This window comes from Akebia trifoliata, chromosome 2 (genome assembly GCF_017979445.1).
Source record: "Akebia trifoliata isolate Shusen 1 chromosome 2, ASM1797944v1, whole genome shotgun sequence".
Lineage (NCBI taxonomy): Eukaryota > Viridiplantae > Streptophyta > Magnoliopsida > Ranunculales > Lardizabalaceae > Akebia > Akebia trifoliata.
This window is the reverse complement of record NC_141376.1, coordinates 9,088,248-9,103,187: the sequence shown is the minus strand read 5'-3', so window position 1 is coordinate 9,103,187 and position 14,940 is coordinate 9,088,248. Positions and strand designations below refer to the sequence as shown.

Below are 14,940 nucleotides of genomic sequence, written 5' to 3'. Positions count from 1 at the left end.
GTATAGAGGTGTGTCATAGTCCTCATTGGTCTACTCCAAATCCTACACTAAACTCATTAAACAAATGCGTCTTCCGATAGGATATCAACAGCCAAAATTCCAACAGCTCGAGGGAAAATGCAATCCAAAATAACACATTGCCTGCTTCATCGAAACTTGCAACAATATCGGTATATTCGACGATTTCATGGTGAAACAATTTGTCTGCTTCCTCCGTGACAATGCATTCAATTGGTACACCGATTTGGAATACAACTCAATAAACAATTGGGATTAACTAGAAAGAATATTCATTGGCCACTTCTACAGCACTAGAAGAATAGTAAGTATGTTAGAGCTCGTTGCCATCAAACAAAGGAAAGATGAACAGGTCATCAAGTACAGTGAACGCTAAAGAAATATTTTTCGCAACTGCATGGATCGTCTCTCTCAATCTTCTGTTATCGAGATGTGTATTCAAAGGATGCATTGACAACTCCTCTATATCCTAAAAGGAATTAAGCCACACACTTTCGAAGAGTTAGCTATTCGAGCCCACGACATGGAACATAGTATAGTTGTGCATCAAACTTCACGACCAAGTGAACCTAGAAGATAGGATAAGAAGGATGACAAATCATTCAAAACTAAGGAAGTTTTGTCTACCACCACCAACAAACCTGTCAAAATCACAGGTAAGAGAAGAAAATATCGACCAAGAACTGATTCGACACAAAAAAAGGAAAAGCTTGAAAAACTTTCAAAGAGCTTGAGGTGAAAGAGTACATTTTTCTTGATAATGACATCTTAGGCATGTTCGAAGAGCTGTTGAAATTGAAGCTCATTGAACTTCCAATGTTCAAACGACCTGATGAAGCAAGTTGCGACAATGATCCAAAGTATTGTCATTATCATAGGGTGATTAGTCACCCAATAAAAAAATGTTTCATCTTCAAGGAGAAAATCATTGATTTGGCGCATCAAGGAAAGATTGAATTTGATTGTGTCGAAAATGTTGTCACTTCTAATATGACCTTTGTCACATTTGAATCTTTTTGTCCAATATTCTTGTTAAGTCTGTATGCAATGCATACTCCATATTCCCAAATCACAAAAGTTTTACCTCAACCACCACAACCCATGTCCGTACGTTTTGATGTTGAAAAGGTCCATCCCAGATTGGGAGCATGGCCAAGTCAAGGTAAGATCATCACATTTCCCACTTCACCTCAACAAAAATAATAATTTCATTCGGCTTCAAATTTAAAGTCGAGTATCTTGTAATGCACTTCAGTTGATAATGAAGGGTGGACAGTTGTCACTCGTCGAAAAAGACGTTCTGCGTACGTGCCGACTCCTCCAACTCTAAAGTCAAAGAGAAAGAGAAGAAAGTCAAAACCAAGTATAGAGTCAAAAAAATAAAAGAAGGCAATAAAGAAAAAAAAATTTAGAGTTCCGCCCGCAGACCACCAAGGCATCCTTTAGCAACCTCCCCATATGCCAGTTATTCTTCTAGAATTCTTACCTAAGAAGCTCTTGAAGGAATATGCACGATTTTATGTCACCAAGTGGAAGCAAAAGTGCTAGAAGGTGATGTTGATGGTAAGTCTGAGGAGCATCTACTATATCCAGTTATGGAGGTCAGAGACTTGAGGAAGACAATATCACTTCGAAAATAAAAGATTCACAGGTTTACTTGGGTTTCTCCAATGAACTCCAAAAGGTTCAGCACACTTCAGAGCAAAGCTCAACTGAATCAAAACAAGAAGTTCAACCTGACATAGATCTACAACAAGGTAATATGTACATAGCCACGGTTATCTTCACTGATGAGGATATCCAATTGGGGCTCGAACTAACAAAAGGCCTCTTTACGTCATAGGTTATGTGAAAGAAAACAAAGTTTAAAGAATCCTTCTTGATTGTGGTTGTATAATCAACATCATAACAATTCATACCATGAAACAAGTTGGCATCTCATCAGATCAACTTGCTCGCAATAAGTTAATGATTCAAGACTTCAACTTGGGTGGTCAAAGAGCTATCAGCAGAATAAGAGTCAAGCTTTCTATTGTAGATTTAAAATCAACGAAGCCCTTCCATGTGATTGATTGTAAAACCTCATATCACTTGATTCTTAATCAACCGTAGTTGCATGAAACTGGAATAGTATCATCCAATACTTCAAATTTTATCAAAACGGTGTGCACTTCAAGTATAAACGACTCGAAGAAATTCACAAAAGGCACAAGATCAATTCTGAAAACGTCCTTGAAAGAAGAGGCAATTGCAGGCATATGAAGAGATTACCTTTTTTCGTAAAATTTTCCATGATGTACACAAACAGTGGAAAAAGATTTACCTTACCAATCATTTGTCTGGCAAATGATTTTCCAAGCAATATTTTCTCTGCAATCAAACATGCCCTAAAAGATGTAAGGCCTTCCCATTCAAAAAGTTTGAATGATTGAAACAGGAAATTAAATGAAGGATTTGGTTAACGCACACCATAAAGTGCAATAAATACACTTTGGAAATTGAATTTTGTATTGAAAATGCCCTTAAAAAATAATTTTTTTTATCAAAATATCCTCGTATTCCAATTTTCATTGTGCAATAAATACACTTTGAAAATTGGATTCCAAAGGTATTTTGGTAAAAATTAATTTTGTGAGCAAAAAAATCATTTACATTTGAGTTTGAATATGCCATTTGGTGGAGTCCGATTATCACAACTCAAAGGCAAATGGTTTCTTGTAAAAAAAAAAAACTTTGACGTGGCCATCTCGCTTCAAAATTTGAAAGGAGCCTTTCCTTTGAATTACACGTGGCATTTTTAAGGAGCTTTTTCTAAATATTACCATAAATGTAGAGGTGTAAAATAAATACAAAATGCGGCGTATATTGCAATGAGAAGGGTTTCTTCAAAATTTTGAAATGGGCTGACCTCTTCAAAGTTGAACTCCTTGTCTTCGGGACAAAGCAGTTGAAATTTTTTTGAGTCATGGTGTAGTGACCTCAAGATTGGACCTCATATCACACATCTTGACATGAAAGTCGATAGGAATCATAGATGCTTTCACATGTGTATCTCACGGAAAACATATATGGTTCTCATACACATTCACGTCATGGTGTGCAATTTGAGGTCCAATCTTGAGGTAATTTCAGCATTATACAATTTATTATGCTCATAGTGCTCACAGAATCTGGGATCCACCAATCACATGAGCCTGCCTGTATTAATGGTATCCCCAATTTACAGTAATTATAGGCTTGACGTGGCACGCTCGCTAGCGTCTGTGAGCACTGTAACCAGAAATTTTGTGAGCAAAAAAGAACTCATGGTTCGGCCCTTCCATGTTTCTCCTACATCATTTGAGATATTGTGGGCCCAGCACTTACCCGCATTTATGGTGATCCCATGTTATCCACATGTCTCCCTTGTCTTTGACCACTCCATGCACCTAATTAAAATAGTATATCACACATGTTTCTCATTGTATCCACTAACATCTACACTCTAGTGAAAACTGTAAAGTAAAAAACATTAAAATAATAATTTATTTTAATTATAAAATTGTTTCTTCTATATATTCGATACACCCTAAACTCAAGTCCCTCCACATCTCAATGTTACTCTTTGTCACGATAAACATATAAGATTGAGCATATATATTCAATATTTTTAATTAAGCAAAAATATGAGTCATTACATTTTACAGGCATCAAACACGATAATCACATTTAGATCTCATCCCTCAATACCTCTTTGATGTGAATCCAATGAGCAAATGAGCCTTTGAATCACTTTTGGAACTCCATTGATCCGATCCGAACACAATCCATTGAAGGTGACGAGCTACCAACAAACTTACAAGCTTCTTATAGTTAAATCCATAAACTCTTAGGCAATGTGAGACTAAAATCCAATATCTACCGTAAGTTCATTACGCCTAACATAACACTAAAAATTGTCTTCAAAAGTTATTATTAACTGTCCAAAGATCACATAGATGAAAGCCTGAAAACTAGACAAACATAACATCAAATATAAAGATGGTTCAAGGTTTCCTAAATGCATATTAAAATGAGATAAATAAATTGGAGCACTTATTTCCATTCTAACTAGTTTAACTCGACAGTCCAACCCATCTTATCCTCGGTAAGACCCATCTGTAGACTTGTAAGAGAGGAATAGAGTTGTTGTGAAACAACACCCACTCCGCCCTCTCCATAGGACACCCTGCAAAAAATAAAATGAAAAAAATGAAAACCAATGAGAACGTAATTTAACTGTGTATCCATTATAGTTGCAATCCATTGAACCATCCAAAAAAATGTATACTGTCTCTTGATATTTCAACTCCTATCATGCAAATATTGTGTACAAAGTCACAGAACTGCAAATCTATATGCTTGTTCAAAGAATGGGAATCAAAAGAAACCCGAGACCGTTTCAAATTGTTGAGCTTCTTAGTCTATGCAATTCGTGTGACCTGAAAGGTACCGTTGAAAATGCCCAAAATTAGTGGTTATTTCACACCTAAATGAGATTATAGAAGCTTTCCTGTCAAACATTTCCTCCGAACAAGAGTGTGGTCATCCAGCTAAATGTTATATATGATTTCTTGGCCGCAGGAGACTTAGGACTCTAAATCACATTAAAGATTCAGAACCGTAAGACCAACTTTTCATTATTTTTGGAAAGTCACACTCTTTTCAAGGTCACATATCTATCATGGCCATTCTCTCAAGAGGCCCCTAACAATAATTCTATGAGCAACACGCCTCAACATCTCCAGCGTTGGCTAACCACAAAAGGTCTTTTAATCTATCCATTTTCTCTTGAAGCACCAATAAATCTCACAATTCTGTTAAATTATGTATCAGTTCTAATTGGAAAGAATTCAATGGGAAAGAAAAATAATAATTGAATTCAAATTCATCAGGAGATCACGATTTATATGTTTACAACAAAGAAAAATGAGGGTGGGGGTGGAAGACAGAGAGAATAACTATGAATTTCAACATTTGAACCATCTAAAGCATACTATGCCATTAATACACACTCACCATTTATAACCAGTCACAAAGTCGGAGTACAGGTTTAAAACAGCAAGCAAGGGAAAACTTCAGAAAAAATGAGAAAGAAATGGGAAAAAAATGATGAAACATAAAATATAAAAAATATTTTTAAAAATTCTGAAAAATGTATGTATCTAATAATACATAAGATATTTATTTTAATTTATTCTATATTTCAAATATAACATGTTCTCAAATATAGTTATACATGTTATGATGCCAAAAAAGTTTACTCATCAACATATCTTTTGTTCAAAATAATCAACTATTGAAAATAAATGAAAACCATAACATCAAGATATTATCATCAAATCCCATATTTCTACATTTATGAATCACCAAATTATTTTATGTATCAAATCCCACATTAAAAAAAAAAGTGTTGAGTTTATTTGAATTTTGTGAAAAAGAAAACAATAAAAAAACTTGTTTAAAACATAAAAAATGCATTTAAAATGCGGGCAGGGGGGGGGGGGGGGGAGAGATGGATGAGACGAAGCTCTTTCAAAAAGTTGCGCTTTTTTATTGTTTCAATAGTCAGGTGTACAAGACAGCGTTATTTTTATTTTTAAAAGGCGTTTTTTGTTACTATGTTTATATCTACAAGCAGCATGGGATTAGCCAATCAAGAAACACTTTATATCAGTTAAAAAGAAGGAAAAAAATTAATCAAAAGATTCAAAACCATAAAGCCATGACAAGAATTTTACTTTTTTCCGAGGTAAGTTATACTGCCCACAGGTGATACAACCACCGCTGTCCCCGTACAAAAAACTTCATCAGCATCAAGCAATTCCTCCACTGCTACAAGGCGCTCCTCTACCTGAAGTGCCAAATGAGTGACCAAAGAAAACTATTGAATCTTTCTCCATGGGAAGAAAAATGTAAACCCTTTTATTTCTGAAAAGCTAGAATGAGCCATGTGAAGAAGCAACACATGTGATTTTGATAGTGAAACCAATAAAATTTACGTCATAATAACAGGAAAACAAGGACCAAAATCATCTTCAAGAAAAGAACATCCAAGATATAAATGCATAAAAAAAATCAGAAATTATTAGTAATCACCCACTCTATGCCCTTTATTTGAGTGATAGTAAACCCCGTCACTGCTTAGAGATGTATAAAAAGGTAAAACACATACCAATTTAAGTAAATATCAGTTTGCCATAGCATTAACATGTTTCTAATTGTGGAACCAATAAGTAAATAAAATTACATCAACTGGAATCATTAGGTTAGAGATGTCAAATGCCACATATTCACCAGTGACATTCAAGTTGCAAAAATACTGAGAATTTAAGCAAAGTAATAGCCAAATAAATACCTGGAAACCTTGGCTACGAGCAACGTCAATTATACTTTTGCGAGTAATGCCTGGTAGAATCGTCCCTTTAATTGCTGGAGTAGAAATAATATTATCCTAGAAGCGCACAGTCAGTGAGAACACATTACAGTAGTCCACAATGGTGTTGAAAATATTTATTCATCATGACACTAAGCAAATGATTGCAAGTTCTGCAAACAATTTAGAACCTATTGACTATTGATTCTTGTCTATATAAAAACTAACCCTCGTGTTGATATTCGCATCATAACATTTTTCATTTAATGACCAAATCAAACATAGAATAAAAATGTCAAAATCAACTAAACACAAGATAGTATCGATGTACAGTGAGAATCGGCAGTAAAAAAATTGGTAATACATCTTCAAAGAAGAACTCAAATGTCATCTAATTGATAAAATGACTTTGTAAATGCAAGATCCACATTGCAACAAATGAAAGTGACATCCTACAATTAAAACTAGTTCCCAAATAAATAAAGAGTCGCGATCCAGAACGGTGTCCCATTCCTATAGCAATGTTAGTTGTCTACGTGGCATATTTTTCTTAGAGTTCAAACACATCGGGCTACGTGCACAGCTTCGTTAAGAGCCCTAGGTTTTTCAAACTCCAACAATAATGCGCCAGGTAGACACCTTACCTTCATTATAGGAACGAGACACCATTCTGGATCCTAACCCATAAATAAATTGATGGTGAGCTAAAACTACAACAATTCCTCAGTCAAAGAATCCACTTTCCTGCAGAGTACCAGACAAATGACAACACTAATTCCACCTTTCATGATTTACACTTTAATTAATGAAAGTCACTAAATTGAATGCCAAGGGAAAATGCTGCTAAAGGGTCCTCAGATAGGGACTTCCACAAGAACAAGTCATTTTCATGCTATCAAGAGATTCTGTGTTTAACCTACGAATGAGACATCTGCATTGTAGGCATTGTGATATATTTGTGTTGATTTAGACCATAGTCTTAAATTTCACTGTCAGAAAGTTTTCAGCAAAGGAAATCCTTAGAAGAAAGTATTCAAAATTGTACTTTTTATATAATACTAAGTTATCCATGTGGAAACATCATTCACGGGTATTAATTAGTTCTATGTATTCTAAAATACAAAAAATTAAAAATATTGTCTGGAAAGAAAGTATTCCAATTACAATCATTTTGGTACCTGTCCAAATGAAATATGTTGGTATACTTATTGGAAATATGTCGGTATTTCATAATGGATCTTAGGTATAGATCTCCACGTTTAAATAGACTACCAACTCATACAAGGTTTGGCTAATGAATAGGCAGTATCAGAACCTTTCTTTTTAAATAATAAAAAAGGGGAAACGTGTGCAATAAAGGAACAATAAGCTCAATATCTAATATACCTTCACAACAAACACATTACAAGAGGAAACCTCCTCCAGGTATTTTTTGTGAACAGAATCAAGGTACAGAACATCAGAATAGCCTTTAGCCTTAGCTGCAGATTGTGCCTTCAGAACCTATTAGAGAAGAATATCAATTTGTAATGTCAGGGATGCAATCATATAATTGAAGATATCAGACCTGAACTCAAACAATAGTATTCCTAATCCAATTGGGTTTATCACCAAGGCTACTTTTTACCACATAGAATAGACTAAAGAACAGTTCAATAACTAAGCACACGCACCAGTATCGGACAGTTGTTACAGGGTTTCATTGTCATTGTGGACAAACATGTGACGTAAGAAAGATAGATTACCTCTGCTGCTTCTGCTTTATTGTACACTTACCATTTAAATCCCAGAAATTTTGACTCTAAAGAGGATTTTGAACATGCATAATATATATACAAGTTACAGGAGATGGTATAGATTCAATGAACATGCAATAGATGAGCCTCAAAGATGTGTATGTAACAAGAGCCGTTGAGGATATATGTCCATTGACTTGGAAGGACCAATGTTACTAGCCTTATTTGTAACAAAAACAATCCTTCTCAAACTGACAATATATTGTAGCCTTGTAGAACAAGTAGATGTTCAAGAAACTAAGACCATAAGGAGCAATCAGGCATATTATAGCCACAAAATTTAGCCTTGCAAAAGTAGCTCACCGAAGCGTAGTTTCCAATAGTCTTTATGCCTCCAGTTCCACCAGGAGTTGCACGATGAAACTCGTTCTCAACCACCAAACTTATTGGTGCCAAACCTTCCTGTCATCAATTAATTAAATATGAAATTGTTAAAGACCGTGATGGAATACCTGCCAAAAGTAGCTAGGTAAAATGGAAAGAAAACATAAATACCATAAAGAGAAAATGGTGCAAATAATCAAGGACCAAAACAAGTAGAGAAAATCAATCAAGAACAGGAAATTTTATGTGGGGTTAAAATTAAATAAACAATTCCAGTTAAACATGAAATTGCAGGAGCATAACAACACCATTTCAAAGTTTGTACTTCACAAAGCTCAGAAAAACTACCCTTCACACTTAGCAGCCAAAAAACCTGAGTTTCACTCCATACAATAGGTATGGTACATATCAAAGGTCAACATCATAAAAATCCATCCCCATATCACCTGGAGACTTCAGAAAGGGTGCTGTCTTCTTCTCTGATACATCAGAGATTTATAAATGTTGTGTACATTCCATGGCATACATAGTCAAGCTTAAAATGAATCAAATGCTTCAATTGTTACAAGTTACGTGACATCACTACGATTATCATAAATTCATCATTGTTAGGCCAATTGCCACCCAAATGGTAGTTGTTAGTTTGTTGCTGACAGCAAATTCAATGGCTTCACTGTTTTTTCCTTCTTACTTTGGTAAGAACTTCACTGCTAATAGCCTTGGAAACTCATCATGTAGCCATAGATTTATGCAAACAGGAATGATGATCAAATGTGTAACTCGATAAGTTTTCTAAATGCTCTAAGCAAACATACAAAAAAAGACCACTTTGCCATTTTATTTTCTTTAGACAATGAGAAGAAACCAAATAACAAAGCAAATGAAAAAGCAAAAGACAAAAGAAGATTGAGAGGATGGGTGAAAGGGTGAAAGGGGCAAGAAACAATACAAAAACAGATCATACATGTGTTGCATAGATACAACCCCTCTCCTGAAACAAAAAGAGACAGAGAAGTGATCATATCTTTCTTGGACAAACACAATCCCTATCAAAAAGATTGAGGAAGAAGGCTGTCTCTGTGTTTCAGAGACAAAAGTGGGAGAAAGAAAGGAAGGACTTCCTCTATTGCACAAAAAACCTCTCTCCTATAAAGAAGGGGAGAAAGATGATTGTTTCTTTGTTGCACGTGTTTCCTCTCAAAAAAAGAAGAAGGTGCCTCAGCTAGGCCTTCAAAACTTGATAGTTAGGACTCCAAAACATGAATGAAGAAGAGAAATAGGTGGAAGACAATCTATTGGAGCTATTTGTACTTCATGTTACAAGAGGTTAACTAGTAGATAGAAGATACATCATATTAAGTAACACGTAACGCCTAGCCTAACACCTTAACACTTTGTACTTCAATGCCTACATTACTGCCTTGTGCTAAATGCTCGCCTAGGGCTGACCTAGGCGCCATGGGTACTAGCTAGGCAAGGTAGTTGTCTAAGTGGTGCCCCACCGAAGCTTTAACTACAGCGATGGCAAGGTTTTGTTGGTAGGCGACATGATGATATAGCTTGGCAAGAACAAACCATTACTTTTTTGATAAATAATTATGAATTGTTGTATTACAAATGGTAGGCATACAGCCTTAACAAAAAGAATTCCAAAATTAAATGAGCACCAGTTTAGGAAAGGGAATTTGGGGTGTCATTTGTGTGCCCACGATGCTCCTTAAAAAAGACTTTGTTTCAAAATCTATAAAAATGCATATAATAATGTGACTACGATTTCTCAAAGAGGTGGTATAATAGCATTAGTTTTGCATCACCTAATAAAAATGAATATATGCCATAATTGAGGTAAGAAAAAATCCAATGAAAAAGAAGTCATGGTAAACTGAAAAGAAAATAGTACACCAACGAAATAAACTTGTTTCAAGATACTAAAAAGGAAGATCCATTTATTAAAAATGAAAAAAAAAAAAAAAAAGTACTAGAAAGGAAATGGGATATGAACATATGCTGAAAAAATCACTTCTAAAACTACAAAATGCAACATCAAAGGAAGAAAAGGCAATATATTGAACCATTACATTGAAACAAAGGGAAGGGGAGTACAAAGGTGAAGGAAACCATTATCTTTAAGTGGCAATGTAGACTTAACAGCATGCATCAGAAAAATAAAATAATAAAGAAGCTAAATCAGTTGGAAAACAACCTTGAAGTAGTTCCCAACAGGAGAAACATAAATCAGAAATGTGTATTCGGGGGATGGTGCAAGGCCAAGAACAACTCCACTTCCCATGAGGAGTGGCCGGATGTACAAAGAGCCTTTACCTTGAGGGGGAACCTGCAGTGAAGCATGGAGGTTGGTACTAAGATATGAAGAATATAAGTAAATACCCGCTGCAATTAAGTGAACTATAAATTGGAAATGGCACATTACCCAACGTTTATTAGCCAACACAGTGAGCTGCACAGCTTCCACAAACTGTTCAACAGTTGGTGATGGCATGCACATCCGATCTGCACCCATCCTCATCCGCAATGCATTTTCCTCTGGACGAAATAGCAAAATGGAACCATCTTCTCTCCTGTATGCTTTCAAACCTTCAAATAATCCCTAAAGCCCCCCCACCATCACCCAAAAAAAAAAAACCTAATATTGTTATTGGTGGCAAACAAGCAATAAAAAAATAAAATATATATATGAAAGAAGAACTCATCATTCTCAACCCCAACAATAACAAGAAAGAAATGTTACAACTCTTCGACAATCCTCCCCTTTGTGATTACAAAATGATCAAAGCTCAAATCCCAATATTATTCATGTGATATTGTATAAGCAAATTATTTATTCGACCGTGTTATCGGTCTCTTTGTTTGCTTGTTTTTTTTCTTTGTTTGATTGGTATCTCCTTGTAAAATCCAATTGCAATCACTTGCATACTATCTTTTATATAGTCCACCTTTTTGTTTCTTTTGTTGGAATAGAATTCATCTTAGTTGAAGATAAATCAAATCAATAACACAAGAAACCATTCATATACCCTCCCCAACCTCTTTTGTTCGACTAAAAGGAAATTACCTTAGAGGAAACTAAGCTATTACTAGTTCAAATACATCTGCAGATCATTCCATAGTACATCATACAACATCATCTAGTTTCTGGTGGTTATTGATTCATACTCATTCCGTTCCAGTTTTAGGAATCTAATTTCTAATTAAAGACCTTTCTTTAGTTTGTTTAATTCAGACAGAATTGGATCTTGAAATCAATCAAAAAGTTGGCTTTGTGTTTCCTACTTTCCTTTATAAATAGTTGTTAACATTCAACTTCAAAAAAAAAAGAGTAATTATGTTTGTACAGGATCAAGTTCCGTGATACTGCAAAACCACATTAAGAGATCTTAATAAGAATTTCAAGCAGCCCCAGTCATTAAATGTCTTACTTCTAAATGCCCCTAAAAACAAATATCCCAGTTAAAGAAGAACGACAAGTACTCAGATACCCAGATACAAAATCTGACTGGATTAATAAATAAAAAAGTAATATTGTTAAAACGAGATGATTCAGAGAACTAACCTGCCCATAATTTAAGACTCCAGACGATGGGCTCAACTCAATGTTCCCAAAACTCTGTAATTCACCTTTGGAAAAGTTTCCATCTATAGAACATTTCATGACATACATATAATCGGTCGGCACAAGACCGAATCCAATGTCGTCCCAACATATATCAGCCAATTCAATCGTTTCCTTGCTGCATTAAATTGATAGATGTCAATACTCATCTAAGATCAACATATAAGTGTAACAAGCATTAAAGAATGGGAAACTAAAGTACCTGAGTTCTAGAAACAAATCTAACTATTTCAAGTGCTTACGAAAAAACCAACAGAGTGGATATGCCCATGTTCATTGCAACGCACCAACCATAAAAGTGCAAACAGGGTGATAAGTAATCAGCCCTCCAATCTATGAGCTTTTGTTTATGAAAATGACAGCTTGGATGGAGTTGGTTTAGAAATGAGATTAGGAGATGTTGGTTGCGTGTTTTAATTCACTAAAATGCAATGAAAATTGTTGCAGTTTTTTCTGATAAATGTTATATTTGTTAATGTGCAAAAAGCGGGTTAAAGAAGGGGATGGAAGCTATTTTTTCTCACATTTTTACATGTGACTTGTGAGCATTAGAGGATATCAAGAACAGTTTACTATTCCTCTTGTCACTTCTTTCTCTTCAAAAAACCAAACCCTCCCCGTCTCACACACTTTCTTATTCTTACGCCGTGACAATCCAATCGGGATTCTCTAATTTTTCAAAGAAAAAATTGGAATTTAGATTCAATTGAGGAATAGACCTATTAATTTCTGGTTCTAGGGCGGGCAGGCACACACACACACACAATATGACTAAAAATCATGAATAGGACCAAAAATCTCGAACATAACCCTTTTTAGAATTATAAACCATAGACTAAATAGAATAATAGTGCTAAAACATGTTGTAGCACATTAAAAGAACATATAACATACATAAAAACATATTATAATATGCTCTACATAAGAAAGGCAACCGAGCACAAACTTACTGATTCCATCCATAAAGTGACAACAAGTGATGGGTATGGCTTGATTCGGGAAAAACTTACAATTCGAACAACGTACCCATTTTTACATTAAATCTCGCATAAATGAGTTTCAAAAAGCATCTTAATTTAGAATCTTCATAGGTCATTATCTTATAAATTCCTTTTTTTCTCAATAAAGTTTAGATTTTTGAACAGTGCCAGAATCGTACAAATCATAGGTAACCTTAATTGAAACAAAAATAAATGTAAAATTTAAATAAAGACCATATTTTTGAGGAAAAAAACAAACCTAACAGTACTCGATGTTGTCGCCGCTTCACGTCTTGTGGTAGAAGCTGCTACTTGAACAGGTGAATAGATGTGAGGCAACAGATTTTGAAACTGCATACATTAATTCAACATTTTATATAGCAAAATTTGATTCCAAAATTATAAATTATAAATTACAAAATCAAGGAAACAATATTAAACAAAAAAAAAAAAAAGAACCATAATCACAAATTATATCAGTTTGATTCATGAAGAAGAAAATGCCTTGAGAGAAGAAGGAGAAGAGCATCTTTTGGGAGTGAAGAAGGTTAGGTTGGTATTGAGAGGAGATGGAGAGAGGAGATGTTTGGTGAGAGATCCTCCTCCCACAAACACGCGGCCGCCGCTGCTCTCCATTTCTTTCTTTCGTCTGTTTGAGTCTGAGTCTCTCTTCGTCTGTTTATAACTCAAACTAGTACGAAAAAGTCATTCGGGCCAGCCACATTTGAGCTAATATTAGAGATTTCCCTTTTATTTTTAAACTCAATAATAATATGCCCCCCTTGACTTGGGTTTTGTATTAGAGACTCATAAAATGACTTAAGTACCTTTGTCCTTCTCTCATCAGCCATCATCATCAATCTTAGAAAAATTTTAGCTTTACGTTGTTAAAGACTATAGAGTAAATTACTTATGATCTATTCAATCTTGATTTTAATATCTTTTAGAAATCTCCTTATTTATTTATTTTATGTTAAACTTCTTATTAAGGTTAAAGACTTAGAGTAAAATACTTTATCATAAAAATTTGTCATCTTCAAACTATTAAGAATAAAGTTGAAGTGACTTCAAGATTGTACCTCATATAGTATATCCTAATGTGAAAGCGTGTAGGAATCATATATGATTTCATCGAGATACAAGTCAAAAAATATTTATAATTCCTACATATTTTCATGTCAAGATATGCGATATGAGATACAATCTTGAGATCCTTCCAGCACGACTCAACTATTGATATTTTCATCCGAAAAATCCATCTTCCTGTTTTCCTAAATTTGAATTGTTGAGTATGAAAGTGCTTGGGAGTGTTTTGTTCAAATGTTAAATATGAGGAGAGTTTGGTCATTTATGCTAAAGATCGGGTCATTTATGGTCACTTTAAAACACAAGTGTTTCTCCAAATATATATTGAACAAAAGTGGAGGACCATATCTAAACCACCTTTCCACATTTTGGATATGGACACAAATAATTAACACGTACGATCATGACAAATCAAATCGGTATGGCTTTCCAAATTGATAACATGCTCTTTGACCTTGGACTCTAATATAAACTAATTAAATAATTTAAATACCCTCATCTTCACCTCCCAACCACAAACTCTAGATTTATTTTCAAAAATAAAACAAAAAAATCATCAATTATTTTAACACCCCTAAAGAGGCATGGGACTTAACTCAGAGGCAGAGTTGGGGGCAAATTCCAAACCCCCCCCCCCCCCCCCCCCCCCCACCAACAACTTTTTTGAACATTTTAGATACCTTTGAATGTATGCTTAAATTCAAGATACCT

General features: G+C 34.7%; 1 protein-coding gene across 1 annotated transcript; it reads right to left on the bottom strand.

The window, feature by feature from the left end:
- Positions 1–3,644: 3,644 nt before the first annotated feature.
- Positions 3,645–13,832, bottom strand: LOC147409375 (branched-chain-amino-acid aminotransferase 3, chloroplastic-like). Its single transcript, XM_086428222.1, has 10 exons — positions 13,648–13,832; positions 13,403–13,494; positions 12,104–12,281; positions 10,964–11,140; positions 10,736–10,867; positions 8,512–8,610; positions 7,799–7,915; positions 6,395–6,490; positions 5,778–5,890; positions 3,645–4,225 (listed from the first exon to the last, which is right to left on the bottom strand). Exons 1-10 carry the CDS (start codon positions 13,777–13,779, stop codon positions 4,108–4,110), a joined length of 1,254 nt encoding a protein of 417 aa, XP_086284348.1. The 5' UTR covers positions 13,780–13,832; the 3' UTR covers positions 3,645–4,107.
- Between the last annotated feature and the right edge of the window lie 1,108 nt (positions 13,833–14,940).

Coding starts and splice junctions, on each gene's coding strand:
- LOC147409375 (XM_086428222.1), bottom strand. CDS start 13,779: ATGGAGAGCAGCGGCGGCCGCGTGTTTGTGGGAGGAGGATCTCTCACC. Junction 13,495..13,647: donor CTTCTCCTTCTTCTCTCAAG/GCATTTTCTTCT, acceptor TAATGTATGCAG/TTTCAAAATCTGTTGCCTCA. Junction 11,141..12,103: donor GAGTCTTAAATTATGGGCAG/GTTAGTTCTCTG, acceptor GGGGGGCTTTAG/GGATTATTTGAAGGTTTGAA.